Source organism: Psittacula echo (genome assembly GCF_963264785.1).
Source record: "Psittacula echo genome assembly, chromosome: Z".
Classification (NCBI taxonomy): domain Eukaryota; kingdom Metazoa; phylum Chordata; class Aves; order Psittaciformes; family Psittacidae; genus Psittacula; species Psittacula echo.
Window position 1 is genome coordinate 26,792,222 of NC_137742.1, and position 14,149 is coordinate 26,806,370.

Here is a 14,149-nt window from a genome sequence, read left to right on the forward strand (position 1 = left end):
TCTGCTTCACCAAGCGAAATGACTGCTTAAGCAAGGAGGCACAATGTTAACCCTTTATTCCCAGGTATCCGTGTAGCCTTTTCGCTTGGGTTCTGTGATCTTGCTCTGTGTGCACGGAGAGTTCAGAAAGGCTGCACAGACCATGGAGCTGAGGACCAAGAGGAGCAGACTGAGGTGAGGCTGAGTTCAGTCCCGTGGTGCAGCCACACTGTGAAGGCACGGTGTTTGTTCAGTAGCTGTTACTCCATCCTGACGAGGAGGTTCAGCGAATGAAAACAGCCACAGCCAAGGGAAATCTGTTATAGGCAGAAAAAAAATGGTGGTTTACCTCAGGAAACAGGCAACGCGGTCACAATAAACCGGTAATAACTATTGCTTTGTGGTAGCATAAAATTGCAAGGCAGCAAGTACAAAGATAGTATTTTATTTGTCCATTACACGGAATTAACACGCCTAGCAGTTACGCCGCACAGACTATCCACAGGCTGATGTGAGCAACACCGCAGGTCCCGCCCCCGCCCCACGGCTCCCGCCTCTACACCGCCCTTCGCCGCGTCCTCTCGGCGCCGGCACGCCACACGGTCGGCGATCGACTGCTCAGGCCCTCCCGGCCCCGCCCGCTGGAGGGCTGGTCTCCGCGAGGTCCTCGATTGAGAAGGTCTTTCCCTCCTCAGGAGCCCCGCTGCTGGCCGGCCAGCGGGTGCAGCGGGCGGTGAGAGACAGGGGCAGCGCCGCTGCCGTACCGAGCCGCCGCTGGCGGCGGCCTCAGCAGCCGCTCCTGATGCTGCGGTGGCTCATTGGCGGCGGCCGGGAGCCGCAGGGCCTGGCGGAGGTAAGGTGGCAGGCGGGCGTGGTGAAAGGGGGACAGAGCAGCTGGAGGCGGGGCCAGGGGAAGCGTTGTCCCCGCGGGCCGGGCCGCGGTGCTGCCCGTGTGGACAGCCTCCCTCATGAGGCATGGCGCCTGTGCAGGCCCTTGGGCAGCAGTGGAAGGACCGGTGTGAGGGCGGTGATCTTCCCGTCGGGGCGGGTCGCTGCCCGTGTGGTAGCACGGCTGGGACCTACTCAGAGCTCCCCGGAGCAAGGGGCCTTCGAGGGTGGCGCGCAGCTTGTGAAACCTGCTAGTTGATAAAAGGGGTTACAGGCTCCGCTGAAGAGAAAGAGGAGAGGGGAAAAACACGAAAGGAAATAGCAAATCCCGCAAGCCGAAGGGGTTGAGAGCCGTCGCTGTTAGGAGAGCTCTGGCTTCCTTCTGCCTGTTCAGCGCGTCCTGAGTAAGTGAGGATTATGTTGCGTAGCTTCCAACGTATCGAGTCCTGCCCTCGGGACTCCCCGGTCAATGTGAATTGTAGGCAGTAAGTTATTATTTGTGTGGCCTAGTTGTAGTTTGTAGTAGTCTTGCAGCATTTCTTCTTAGTGTCTCATAAAGTAAGTTATGTGGGGTGGTGATACTGACATCTTGTTGCTTCACTTGGGAAAAGAGTTTTAGTGGGTTTGGAGGAGAGATTATCAGGATTTTCTTGTCCCTTAGACACTGCTGAAGTTCTGAGCTTGGAGTTAACTAGAATTTATTAACACTATTGCAGGGCTCCTTACACTTAGTGGTTTTGTAGTCCAGACAAATATGAGGAAGTAATTAGTTTTCAGCTGCTGTTCATGAGCAAGTCATGACAATATCATGGTGGCTTTCAAATGCCAGTAGTTACTTTGGTGCAAATTTGAGTCTGCACCAGTTTGGAATGACAGTGTCTGGAGATGCCACTGACCTTTATCATTAGTCAAAATGTTGGTTATATTGTAGTCATAATTAGCAGGTTTGTCTGCAATTGTTTTTAAAGCAATATGGGAAATGCACAACAGCTTTCTAACATATGCTAGAAAACTACTTTGGTCTGCCTTCCTCTCCAAAATTTAAAATCTGGCTATCGTTTAGTATACTGTGATTTGAAAAAGCATGAGTCAAGATGTGGTCCAGTTCTTCCGTTTGTAGCTTAGTTAAATGATGCACAGGGTCATTGTTGGTGAGATGGACAGTGAGATTGAGCATGCCCTGAGCAAGTTTGCTGATGACACCAAGCCTTGTGATTCGGTTGATATGCTGAGGGGAAGGGATGCCATCCAGAGGGATCTTGGCAGGCTTGAGAGGTCGGCATGCAACTCTCATGGAATTCAACAAGAATTGCTTATTCCGAGCTCAAGAGCAGAGCATCCCGACATGTAGGAAGTCAAGGAAGAGGGCCAGGAGACCTGCGTGGCTAAATAAGGAACTGCTGGGTATGCTCAAGTGGAAGAGGAGAGTTTACAGGTCATGGAAGGAGGGGCTGGCCACTCGGGAGGAATATAAGGCTGCTGCTAGAGGATGTAGGAAGGCAGCTAGGATGGCTAAGGCCTCCTTAGAATTAAATCTGGCCAGAGGGGTCAAGGACAACAGAAAGAGCTTTTTCAAATACATAGCTGATAAAACTAACACCAGAGGCAAGGTAGGCCCACTGGTGAATGGGATGGGTGCCCTGGTGACAGAAGATACTGAGATGGCAGAGTTATTGAATGCCTTCTTTGTCTCAGTCTACTCTGCCGGAGGCAGTCCTGAAGAGCCCTGTACTCCTGAGACCTCAGATGAAGTCAGGTCACTGGAGCGGTTTGCCTTAGTCCATGAGGAATGGGTTAGGGACCAGTTGATCAATCTGGACATCCATAAATCCATGGGTCCAGATGGGATGCACCCGCGGGTGCTGAGGGAACTGGTGGAAGTCATTGCTAGACCACTCTCCATCATCTTTACCAAGTCTTGGGAAACGGGAGAGGTGCCTGAGGACTGGAGGAAAGCAAATGTCACTCCAGTCTTCAAAAAGGGCAAGAAGGAGGACCCGGGTAACTATAGACCGGTCAGCCTCACCTCCATCCCTGGGAAAGTGATGGAACACCTTATCCTTGATGCCATCTTAAGGCATGTCAAGGATAAGAGGGTTATGAGGGGCAGTCAACATGGCTTTACCAAGGGGAAGTCATGCTTGACCAACCTCATAGCCTTTTATGAGGAAATAACATTGTGGATGGATGATGGCAGAGCGGTGGATGTGGTCTACCTTGACTTCAGCAAAGCATTTGACACAGTCTCCCACAGCATCCTCATAGCTAAATTGAGGAAGTGTGGCCTGGATGGTCAGGTAGTGAGATGGACTGCGAGCTGGCTGAAGGACAGAAGCCAGAGAGTTGTAGTCTATGGGGCGGAGTCCAGTTGGAGGCCTGTATCTAGTGGAGTGCCTCAAGGGTCAGTACTGGGACCAGTATTATTTAATATATTCATCAATGATTTAGATGAGGGAATTGAGTGTACTGTCAGCAAGTTTGCTGATGACACTAAGCTGGGAGGAGTGGCTGACACGCCAGAAGGCTGTGCTGCCATCCAGCGGGACCTGGACAGGCTGGAGAGCTGGGCAGGGAGAAACTTGATGAAATATAACAAGGGAAAGTGTAGAGTCCTGCATCTGGGCAGGAACAACCCCAGGTTCCAATATAGGTTGGGGAACGACCTGTTAGAGAGTAGTGTAGGGGAGAGGGACCTGGGGGTCCTAGTGGATGGCAGGATGACCATGAGCCAACACTGTGCCCTTGTGGCCAAGAAGGCGAATGGCATCCTGGGGTGTATTAGAAGTGGGGTGGTCAGTAGGTCGAGAGAGGTCCTCCTTCCCCTCTACTCTGCCCTGGTGAGACCGCACCTGGAATATTGTGTCCAGTTCTGGGCCCCTCAGTTCAAGAAGGACAGGGACCTGCTGGAGAGAGTCCAGCGCAGGGCGACAAAGATGATTAAGGGAGTGGAGCATCTCCCTTTTGAGGAAAGGCTGAGGGAGCTGGGTCTCTATAGTTTGGAGAAGAGGAGACTGCGGGGGGACCTTATTAGTGTATATAAATATATAAAGGGGGAGTGTCATGAGGATGGAGCCAGGCTCTTCTCAATGGCAAACAATGATAAGACAAGGGGTAATGGGTATAAACTGGAACACAAGAGGTTCCACTTAAACTTGAGAAGAAACTTCTTCTCAGTGAGGGTGACAGAACATTGGAACAGGCTGCCCAGGGAGGTTGTGGAGTCTCCTTCTCTGGAGACATTCAAAACCCGCCTGGACACATTCCTGTGTAACCTTATCTAGGTGTTCCTGCTCTGGCAGGGGGATTGGACTAGATGATCTTTTGAGGTCCCTTCCAATCTCTAACATACTGTGATACTGTGATACTGTGAAGGCCAAGTGCAAGGTCCTGCATCTGGGTCAGGGCAATCCTGAGCACAAATACAAACTGGGTTGAGAGCAGCCCTGAGGAGAAGGACTTGGGGGTGTTGTCTTACAAGAAGCTCAACATGAGCCAGCAGTGTGTGCTTGCTGCCCAGAAAACCAGTGTATACTGGGCTGCTGCAAAAGGAGTGTGACCAGCAGGTTGAGGGAGGAGATCCTGCCCCTCTGCTCTGCTCTCATGATAACCCACCTGGAGTACTGTGTCCACCTCTGGTGCTGCCAACACAAGAGAGACATGAAGCTGTTGAAGTGAGCCTAGAAGAAGGCCATGAAGACAATCAGGGCGCTGGAGCGCCTGTTATGAAGACAGGCTGAGGAAATTTGGTTTGTGCAGCCTGAAGAAGAGAAGGCTCTGGGGAGACCTTATAGCAGTCTTACAGTACCTAAAAGGGGCCTACAAGAAATCTAGAGAAGTTCTTTTTACAAGGGGGAATGGCTCTGAGCTGACAGAGGAGAGATTTAGATGAAATACTAGGAAAAAAATCTTCACTATGAAGGTCGTGAGACGCTGGTACAGGTTGCCCAGAGAAGGTGTGGCTGCCCCATCCCTGGTAGTGTTCAAGGCCAAGCTGGATGGGGCTTTGAGCAACCTGGTATAGTGGAAGGTGTCCCTGCCCATGGGAGAAAGGTTGGAACTGGATGCTTTTTAATGTCCCTTCCAACTCTAACTGTTCTGTTATTCTATGGTTCTGTTTCCATTCCTGCCACTGTTTTGCTGAAAGATGGTGATCATTTTGCTTCTCTGTTGAAAAAGTGGAGAACAAACACTGGTAAGGGTTAGGCCTGAAAGTACTTTTCTCCTGCATTATGTAGTATTGTTTTATCTAAAGATCATAGAATCATAGGATAGTTAGGGTTGGAAAGGACCTTGAGATCATCTAGTTCCAACCCCCCTGCCATGGGCAGGGACACCCCACACTAAACCATGTCACCCAAGGTCTCATCCAACCTGGCCTTGAACACCGCCAAGGATGGAGCATTCACAGCCTCCCTGGGCAACCCATTCCAGTGCCTCACCACCCTCTCAGTAAAGAATTTCTTCGTTATATCCAATCTAAACTTCCCCTATTTAAGTTTGAGCCCGTTACCCCTTGTCTTGTCACTACAGTCTCTGATGAATAGTCCCTCCTCAGCATCCTTGTAGGCCCCCTTCAGATACTGGAAGGCTGCTATGAGGTCTCCACTCAGCCTTCTGTTCTCCAGGCTGAACAGCCCCAACTTTCTCAGCCTGTCTTCATACAGGAGGTGCTCCAGTCTCCTGATCATCCTCGTGGCCCTCCTCTGGACTTGTTCCAACAGTTCCATGTCCTTTTTGTGTTGAGGACACTGTATTCTTAAGTAGATAAGGAAGCCCATAGCAGTGTGTGGGCTATGGACTTAGGAAGTTTGTTCCATGTTTTATGGCATCAGTCAGTTATGAACAGCCCAAATGTATTCAAGTGACATTGCCCTGGGTGAATAGACAGAACTTCTGGCAAAGCTGTCCTAAATTTGTGAAATATAAATTTCTCCTTACCCATTTCTTTTTCTACTGTGGAGCTGAAAATCATGTAAGACTTAAGCTCCTGGATCTTTTCAGTTGGTGTACATCTCTAGCAGTGTGGCTCTGGTAATGGGAACAGCCTAACTTCAGTAGCATCATCGTCAATATAAGCTAATTTCTCATGGTCCATGATATACACATAAATGTATCTGTGTACTGTTGTATTCTTATTTTTAGTGAGTTGCTTTTGAAAATCGCTCTTCTAAGGACATGAAATCACAAGGGTTGTAGGAAGTTCTGAGGTTGAAATGAACATTATGCATTTTTTACTGATTGTTGTAATGATGCTTTCAGGTCCTGCATAAAAACATGCAAGTTGGCAATGGATTCCGTTAGTGTCAGCATCTAGCCTTCTCTTCTAAAAACTTGGTGTTGCAAAAGAGAGTTCAATTATTTATGTAAAAGATGGATTTATTAAGAGGAGGAATGTACATGTAACCCCACTCTGGTAAATATTAATGAAGATCTGAAGAGAGAATACAGCTTGTATGACAGTACTGGGGGAAAAACTCTTATTTTGTTGTTATCTATAGTATTTCATCAGCAGTGTATCTTTCAGTATTCACAGGCATTCTTAGAATTAAGAAAAAGTAAGATTAGACACATTGTTCAAAAGAAGTAGCACAGTCTTGTACTAAATAGGTGACAACAACAGAATATAGAATTGGTATGTTAATGCTACAAATTCTGACTGTTTTAAAGCAGCATTGCAATTGATTTGTGATTGTATGTTTCTATTAGTAAATAAAAATGGAAGTCTACAGTATTGCTAATGTCATCCAGTGATGCTGAGATTTGCTTAGGATTTTTAGAACTTTTTTTAAGGAATATTTTGATTAGCTTTCGACAGCTGAACTCCCAAGTTTCATGTTTGCCCAACTTTTCTTTGTAACCATGCAGACTCTACTGCATTATTTTAAATGGGAACTGCTATTCTCACATAATTGCATAAAATGAGGAACAGTTGCTTCATGAAATGCATCAGATAGCACAAAACCAAGATAAAATCACAAGAACTTGCATTTTGACAACCTCTTCATTTTAAAAATAAACAAGATTTCTTTCCCTATTTATTAGCTTTGTCATTCTTAAGTTCTGAAGAATAGTCTCACAGTACCATTATGGAAGTCATAGAATGTAATTTATATTACTGAAAGAAAATGTTGAAGTTTCTGGGGATAATACATGTGTCCTTCATGTAGAATTCCTAGTCATGTATGCTGCATGTTGTGCAATATTCAGTAACTGGTTTACAGTCTAGGTTCTGTTGAAGTAAGTCTGAAAGTAAGATGATGTTGACTGTTGCATAAAATGAATCTAGAAGGAGAGTGCTGTCACTGAGTTAGTACTGAGCTATTTAGATTTATATATTTTTAAAATAATGAATAATAGCAAATTGTTCCAGAATGTGGAGGGCCTTTAAGGTAAAAGAGTTGTCTTCTGTTGAAACAAACTGATGATTGAGATAAGCAGAACTCTTGCACTTCGAGGCTGCAGTCTTGTACAATATTTTATTGACCCTGTCTGGTGATCAGCCTGCTCTGAGTGATTGATTGTTCTTTTAATTAATAGTCTAGTTGGGGGTAATTGCAGATGCTGTTCTATAAAATGATTAACTGTCCTCGTGGTTTGGTGTTTTGGTGGTTTTTTTTGGGTTTTTTTTGAGTGATTTGCTTTGGTATTTTGTGAATGGATTCCCAATGGATGATTTATATATTATGTAACAGAACGGCATTTATCCTTGTTTTAAATATCTCGTCTTTATATAGGATTTTAAAATTGAATGGCAGATGAAAGATATGAAAGGTTCACAAACCTCTCAGAAGAGGTGTATTTTAATGAAAAACTGAATGTGTGGATATTGAGTCATGAAGGTGGCTCCACATGACAGCTCATGACTAAACTGGTTTTTCATCTTGGTGTATCAGTGATTAAAGCAGTACAAAATTCTTTGTGAAAATGCTGTCTTATCATTCAAAATACATGCTATAGAAAGATATTATTTACTTGAAGTAATACATTATCTTTTGTAACAATTTTCATTAAGATAAAATTATATTTCAGTAACTTAATTTAACTTCCAATATAACTGTATATTTGCCCGAGTCAAATGTAGGTTGTTAAACATTACAAAGACCTAATGAAAATAATGATGTCAGTACAAAATAAATTTCATTCCTTTTTTTATGAATTTTAGAAATCATCTGTACAGACAATTGGTGAAGAACAAATACAGAATCCTTACACGGAGCTCCTTGTGTTGAAAGGTCATCAAGACATAGTACGATTTCTTGTGCAAATAGATGATTGCAGGTATGAAAATTAATTTCAAATTGTTTCACAGCATCCTTGGCAATACTTCAGAAAATACGAAAATTTAGTAATATTTATAATTCGATCTTTTAATTTTTGGTGGGGAGGGTAGGAAAAGTTTGGAGTTAAAAAAGGCAGGGGATGAATGCTCCCTTTTCTTGGTATGTTACTACATCTTTTGGCTTCTCTTGTAAGTTGTACTTTCATGAGAAAATAATGGTGATGGAGTTACATTTCTTGGTAAAAATTCAATAGTTTGAAAGAAATACCTTTAGCTAATTCCACCCTTCTCTTTCAGGCTTTCTCCCTGGACAATATGCAGTAGTGTCTCCTTCTGTTTTGAGTGGATGCATGCGTTAGGTTTTTGAATTGAGAGCAGCTGCTGTTTCATCTTTTGGTGCTACAAAAGAATGTAATAGATTTCTACAGATACACTATAGCAATTGAACATGACATTCTCAGCATTTTTAGCAATATTGAATGTTGCTGTTTCTTTCTTTCCAATGTTGTATTATACTTTCTTCTGAAACTTTAGTGCTTAATTCACTTGAGTTTCAGTTAATGCAACTTTTTTCTGAACTTATCAACGCTTCATTTAGAATGACTTCTTAGTAAAATTCAACATACGCCTAGCCTCTGCATTACATATCTCCTCCAATTTGGTCTTCAACTTGCTGTACTACTTCTTTATAACTTGGCAGTTGCTTTTTTTCTCTCATCTAATTCTTAGCTTTGTGTGCTTTTGTTTTATATATTCCCTGACAGTCTTTATCTGTTCCTTTCTTAGTTCCTTGTAATTAGGTCCAACTTTATTTTGAACTCTGAAGACAGAGGTTTCTAGAAACTGAAAAACTGGTTACGAAGCAGAGGTGAAGTCACTACATTTGCCATTATCATTTTGTAGTGTGAATTCATTTAAGAGAACAAATTATGGTAGTTTTATGTTACGACCTAGCTTCTAGCCTAGTTTTGTATAAGTTAACCCTGCATGTTCTGTAATTTAACTTAATCCTGAAAGAGAAGAAATATTTATCTGCCTTAAAAGTAAGGTTGCGAAACCTTTAGTCAATAATAAGCATAGTGACTCTTGGCGGATGTGGAGGATTAAATAGAAAACTGTTAGAACTAAGAATGTAAGTAATAGGCAATAGTCTCTCTGTTAAGGAGTTCTAGTAATTTATATCTTTTATGGATTAGGCACAGAAGGGGATTTCTAATATATTAATCAATATACTACACTAAGGTAACACGGGTAAGTGTTTCATTTACATCCTTGCAGTGTACAGCAGGTGTTTTGTGTAGGAACGTTCTTTTCTTCTGCACATTGATTAGGCAGGGATCTAAGTATGGATTTGAAGGATAGGCCACTCAGTGGATGAGGAATTGGCTGGATGGTCACACTCAAAGAGTTGCAGTCAATGTATTGATGTCCAAGTGGAGACCAGGGATGAACAGTGTCCCTCAGGGGTTGGTGCTGGGACCGAAGCTATTCAACATCTTTGTCAGCAACATGAACAGTGGGATTGATGTATCCTCAGCAAGTTTGCTGATGACACCAAGTTGTGTGGTGCAGTCAACACACTGGAGGAAAGGGATGTCATCCACAGGGACCTTGACAGGCTGGAGAGGTGGACCAGTGCAAACCTCATGAAGTTCAGCAACGCCAAGTGCAAGGTCCTGCACCTGAGTTGGGGCAACTCTCATGATCAGTACAGTCTGAGGGATAACTGGATTGAGAGCAGCCCTCTCTTGGAGGACTTGGGGATATTGTGAATGGAAAATTGAAAGCAAGCCAGCAGTGTGTGCTTGAAGCCCAGAAGGCTAACTGTATGCTGGGCTGCATCAAAAGAATTGTGACCAGCAGGTTGAGGGAGGTGATTCTGCCCCTTCACTATGCTCTCATGAGACCCCACTGCAGTGCTGCGTTCAGCTGTGGGGCTTCTAACAAAAGGGACATGGAGCTGTTGGAGATAGTCCAGAGAAGGGCCATGAAGTCATGGGCTGGAGCACCTCTGCTATGAAAACAGGCTGAGAGAGTTGGGCTTGTTCAGCCTGGAGAAGAGATAAGTTATATTATACTTATTCTCAGATAAGTTGTTAAAAAAACCTTTCCTCTAAATACATTTTTCCCAAAACACGTAATAAATATACCTGATCTTTATGGAAATAATCAGAGTATTCTCAGATTACATGCACTGTTGGATGCACAGAAATCTTTTACAGTTTTGGGCTTTATTGGAGTAAATTATTGAAGCTAAACTAATGATAATCAGTGTAAAACTAAACATGGCATGGCCGCATTGAAGATAGGTTATAAAAATAGCATATGGATAACAAGTAAGTTATATAGCTGGTTAATATTCTGAGGGTTTGAGGAATTTAAGGGAGTTGCTTCACTGGACAGTAATTCTGAGGTTTTATTTATCAAGAATATAGTAGTTTCTGGATTGTTAAACAGCTGATAGGATTTTTCACTTGATTCTTTTCAGTAAAATTAGTATTGTTACTCAGCTTCTGAAATGTTTTTATTTAGTTTCTGCAGCTATTCCATTGTGTGCTTTTTGTCAACTATTGTAAGCCAAGTTTCACGCTTCATGTCTTTAGATAATATCATCTTAGTGAGAATTTTGCAGAAGGATTTTCTTGTTTCTCAGTGGCTCAGCTAAAACCAGCGAGTGGAAAATTTTCTCAGATTGGTTTTTGAAGATACTAAATAAATCCTGTATAAATGTAACAGAAAACTGCCTTTTTTTTTTTTTTTAATTTATTATTATTATTCTTTTATCTTGTACTTTTTGAACATAAAGTAAGGGTCATATTGATTGGAAGATCACTAAAGAAGGCTAAGCCTCAGCAAGAATATTCCAAAAACTGGACTGAGATAAAATTGCATGTAATACTCTAGCATTTGACACATTAAACTAAACTGAATTCATAATACATTTGAAGAATAGTGTTTTTTGTTGCTTATTTGACCGTTTCTTGCTCCTTGAGGAAGCAGAGAAGGTTATAGATGATGGTGATCATGACTGGAAAAGAATCAGGTGACCCGTGAATCTCCAACTTGATGAACAGAATGTAGCTGTAGAATGACTATACCTTTATATTTAAACAGAAATCCTGGTTAGAAGATGAGGAGGAAAATGCACAGAACAGCACTCTGGGTTGGGTTAGGGTTAGGGTCTTCTGTGTTGACGAATTACAGTCATGCTGTCTTTCAAAGACCAGTTTTCTTCCCAAAATTTTGTTCAAGTGACACACATCTCCAATATTACTCAAGAAAAGAGTTGGAGGTTAAAGTTATTCCTGAATTGTGACAGTCTTGCTATTTTAAGTTCTTGTCATTGTCACAAAACAGGGTATAATAGAGCTAAAAGGCAACTAAAGATAAGAAATTAATTAGAAGTGTGCATCGAAGATTATTCTTTTGCTCAAATCTTTTTAAAGAAGGGGCTTGATTGAATATAAAGTAATGACATATATGAAGAAAATATAGCTTACACTTTTTTTTTTCCGCCCTGTAATAGAATAAAACAGAAGAATATATGGGGAAAAAAACCCCATGGCTTTGTCAGAAAACTTACTCTGTTAGCAAGTTTCACATTAGCAAGTTTCACAATCAGTATAATTGCAAAGAGTCTAAAAGAAAGAACAAGCATATCGTAAATGAAATAATTCACAGCTGGTAACGAAAGAATTATCAGAAGGGATGTAACTTCTCTTGTTCATGACTTTCTTGCACATAGGACAAATCTTTTTTTTCTAAATATCGACTTCACCCTTAGTGAAGGTTTAAAACAAAAGGAAAAATTAGAAGGTAGATATATTTGCAAGTAACAACTGAATTATCTTTGGAAGGTTTTGCTTCTGTTCTAGGCTTTCTCAACTCATAGTACACATTTACTGAGATAGCTGGGATGTGTGTGCCAGCTACGGTATTGCTGTGGTGTTGTTAAGGTGCAATTGTAGGCAGGTAGTTAGATATCCAGTCTAGCCTAAAGAAAATTATTGAATTTAGGTCTAACTTTGTTAATCTGAAATTAATGAACCTTTTTTGTTCCTCATATGGTATGCCTTCAAGCTGGATTTTTAGCAGAAGTCAAATTAAGCAACTTAAGCTACAGTTTAAAGTATCACTATAAATACCAGGCTCCTCTACTCGTGGCTGAGCTCAGATGAGTAGTTTGTAACTTGTTAAATGTCGTGCAGTTAGTTGGCTCTGAATAATAGTACTTGGTTTTTTGCTGTTCTTTGGTGTGTAAGATCTCACGTTTTTAAACAAAAGAATTGTTTCTATAATGTGGGATTCTATTTATAATACTATGCATTGAAATTCTTAAGCCTTGTTCTTATATTAAGTATATGTTGATAAATACGTATTTAAATGTACTGACTTCAGTTTATAAACTAATAGGGATTTACAAATTTGTGATTTACAAATGTGATTATTCTTCAAAGCTGGAAACTGATACATATATATATATGTACATATATTGTAAATATTTTTCTTACATAACTGTTTATGGCTTTTCCATTACATCTGAAGTTTTCACAGCTTTTTTTTTTTTTTTTTTTTATTTCAGGTTTGCATCTGCAGGAGATGATGGCATTATATTTCTGTGGAATGCTCAGGTTAGCTATTTTTTGGGATTGCTTGTGAGCCTGGAGAGGGTAGAAGCTAGTTTCTTCTGACTTCTTGGAGAGGGTAGAAGCTAGTTTCTTCTAACTTCTTAGGAATTAGAGGCATCTAGTAGGGAAGAAGCAGAATAAATAAGAGTTGCTGGAGGGCTATGGCTTGAAAATGTAAAAGTGGAGGGAGTCTGTCAAATCTGAGTTTACAAAAGAGAGCTAGGAAAGTAAAAGATGTGTGAACACAAGAGAACAGTAAGTTCTAAAAGTTAGAATGTTTTGGAAAGACAGTAGTGATTTTTATAGAAATGTGTGAGGAGATGATGCTATGAAAAGCAGAAATGTGTATGAATTTGTGGCTTTAAGCCTTCCTTTAAAATATGTTTGGGTTTGCTGTAAACACTCAAATGTTGACTAGTTACTCAACAAATATGTAGCAATCCTGTTAAGATTTATATACGTACTTAAGTTTTTAAGTATATTTCGGTGGCTCTGTTACCGGTATCTATTTGTAGTATACCTGATTAGACTAAATGGAGAGGTGACACAAAGCTGTATTGGAAAGATACCAAAGTCAGTGGAAGTTAAACATTTCATGCAATGCAGAAACAAGGCCTTAATTGCTTGCTGTGATAAAAACTTTCTTATAACTTTTGAAAACCGTACTAAGACATTAGTTGTATCATGGAAATAGTGCTGTAAGTATGATACCTGTTCTGCTCTTCTGCTCTGTGTCTTTGTATCATCGACAAAAGTGTAGAGAAGGGATGAGCATTAGAGTTGTGTTAAGGAGAGGTGGCATACAAGTTTGATTGTTCCATAGGAAGTCTAAAAGAAAGACATACTGTGCTGTCTGAACAGTGCATATCAAACTTTCAAATTAAGGCAGAATTCTCAGACTGTAAAATTTTGAGCAACCTTATGAAACAATTATGTGACATTTATTACTACAGTTGTATGCTATAGTAAGCATTTTCCAAATTTCACTTTAATTTTCCATGTTTTTATTTTTCAGAGCGGAGAAAAACTTTTTGAACTTCATGGACACACACAAAAAATTACAGCTATAGCACCATTTCCTTCATCAGATGCTTCTGAAGAAAAAAACCACTTGATTTTAACAGCATCAGCTGATAGAACAGTTATTGTATCCTTATATCTGGAGAAGATTCAAATTTCAATGGGCTTTTGTGGTTTTACTTTTAAATGTAGCATTGAGACGGGGTGCAGGTTGTTTAAATTTATTGGCTGATAATATCTAGTAGGTATAATCTACTTACACTAGGATTTCACTAGTTATTGCTCACAGGTAGATGAAATCCTTGTTACAAAAATGAATCCGTAACAGACTATTATTAATATCTTATTTTGGACA

The 14,149-nt window shown here is 41.3% G+C and overlaps 1 protein-coding gene across 2 annotated transcripts in view; it reads left to right on the forward strand.

Moving 5' to 3' along the window:
* Positions 1-706: 706 nt before the first annotated feature.
* The window catches only part of WDR41 (WD repeat domain 41), a 29,186-nt gene continuing 15,743 nt past the window's right edge, over positions 707-14,149 (forward strand). Inside the window, exons 1-4 of one of the 2 annotated variants that reach the window (XM_080638768.1) lie at positions 707-832; positions 8,030-8,145; positions 12,729-12,777; positions 13,790-13,921. In XM_080638768.1, the coding sequence (XP_080494894.1) occupies positions 782-832; positions 8,030-8,145; positions 12,729-12,777; positions 13,790-13,921 (348 nt within the window). In that variant the 5' untranslated portion in view covers positions 707-781. Of the gene's footprint in view, positions 833-8,029; positions 8,146-12,391; positions 12,778-13,789; positions 13,922-14,149 lie in introns of those variants that run through there. The other variant, XM_080638767.1, reaches the window with a different exon arrangement.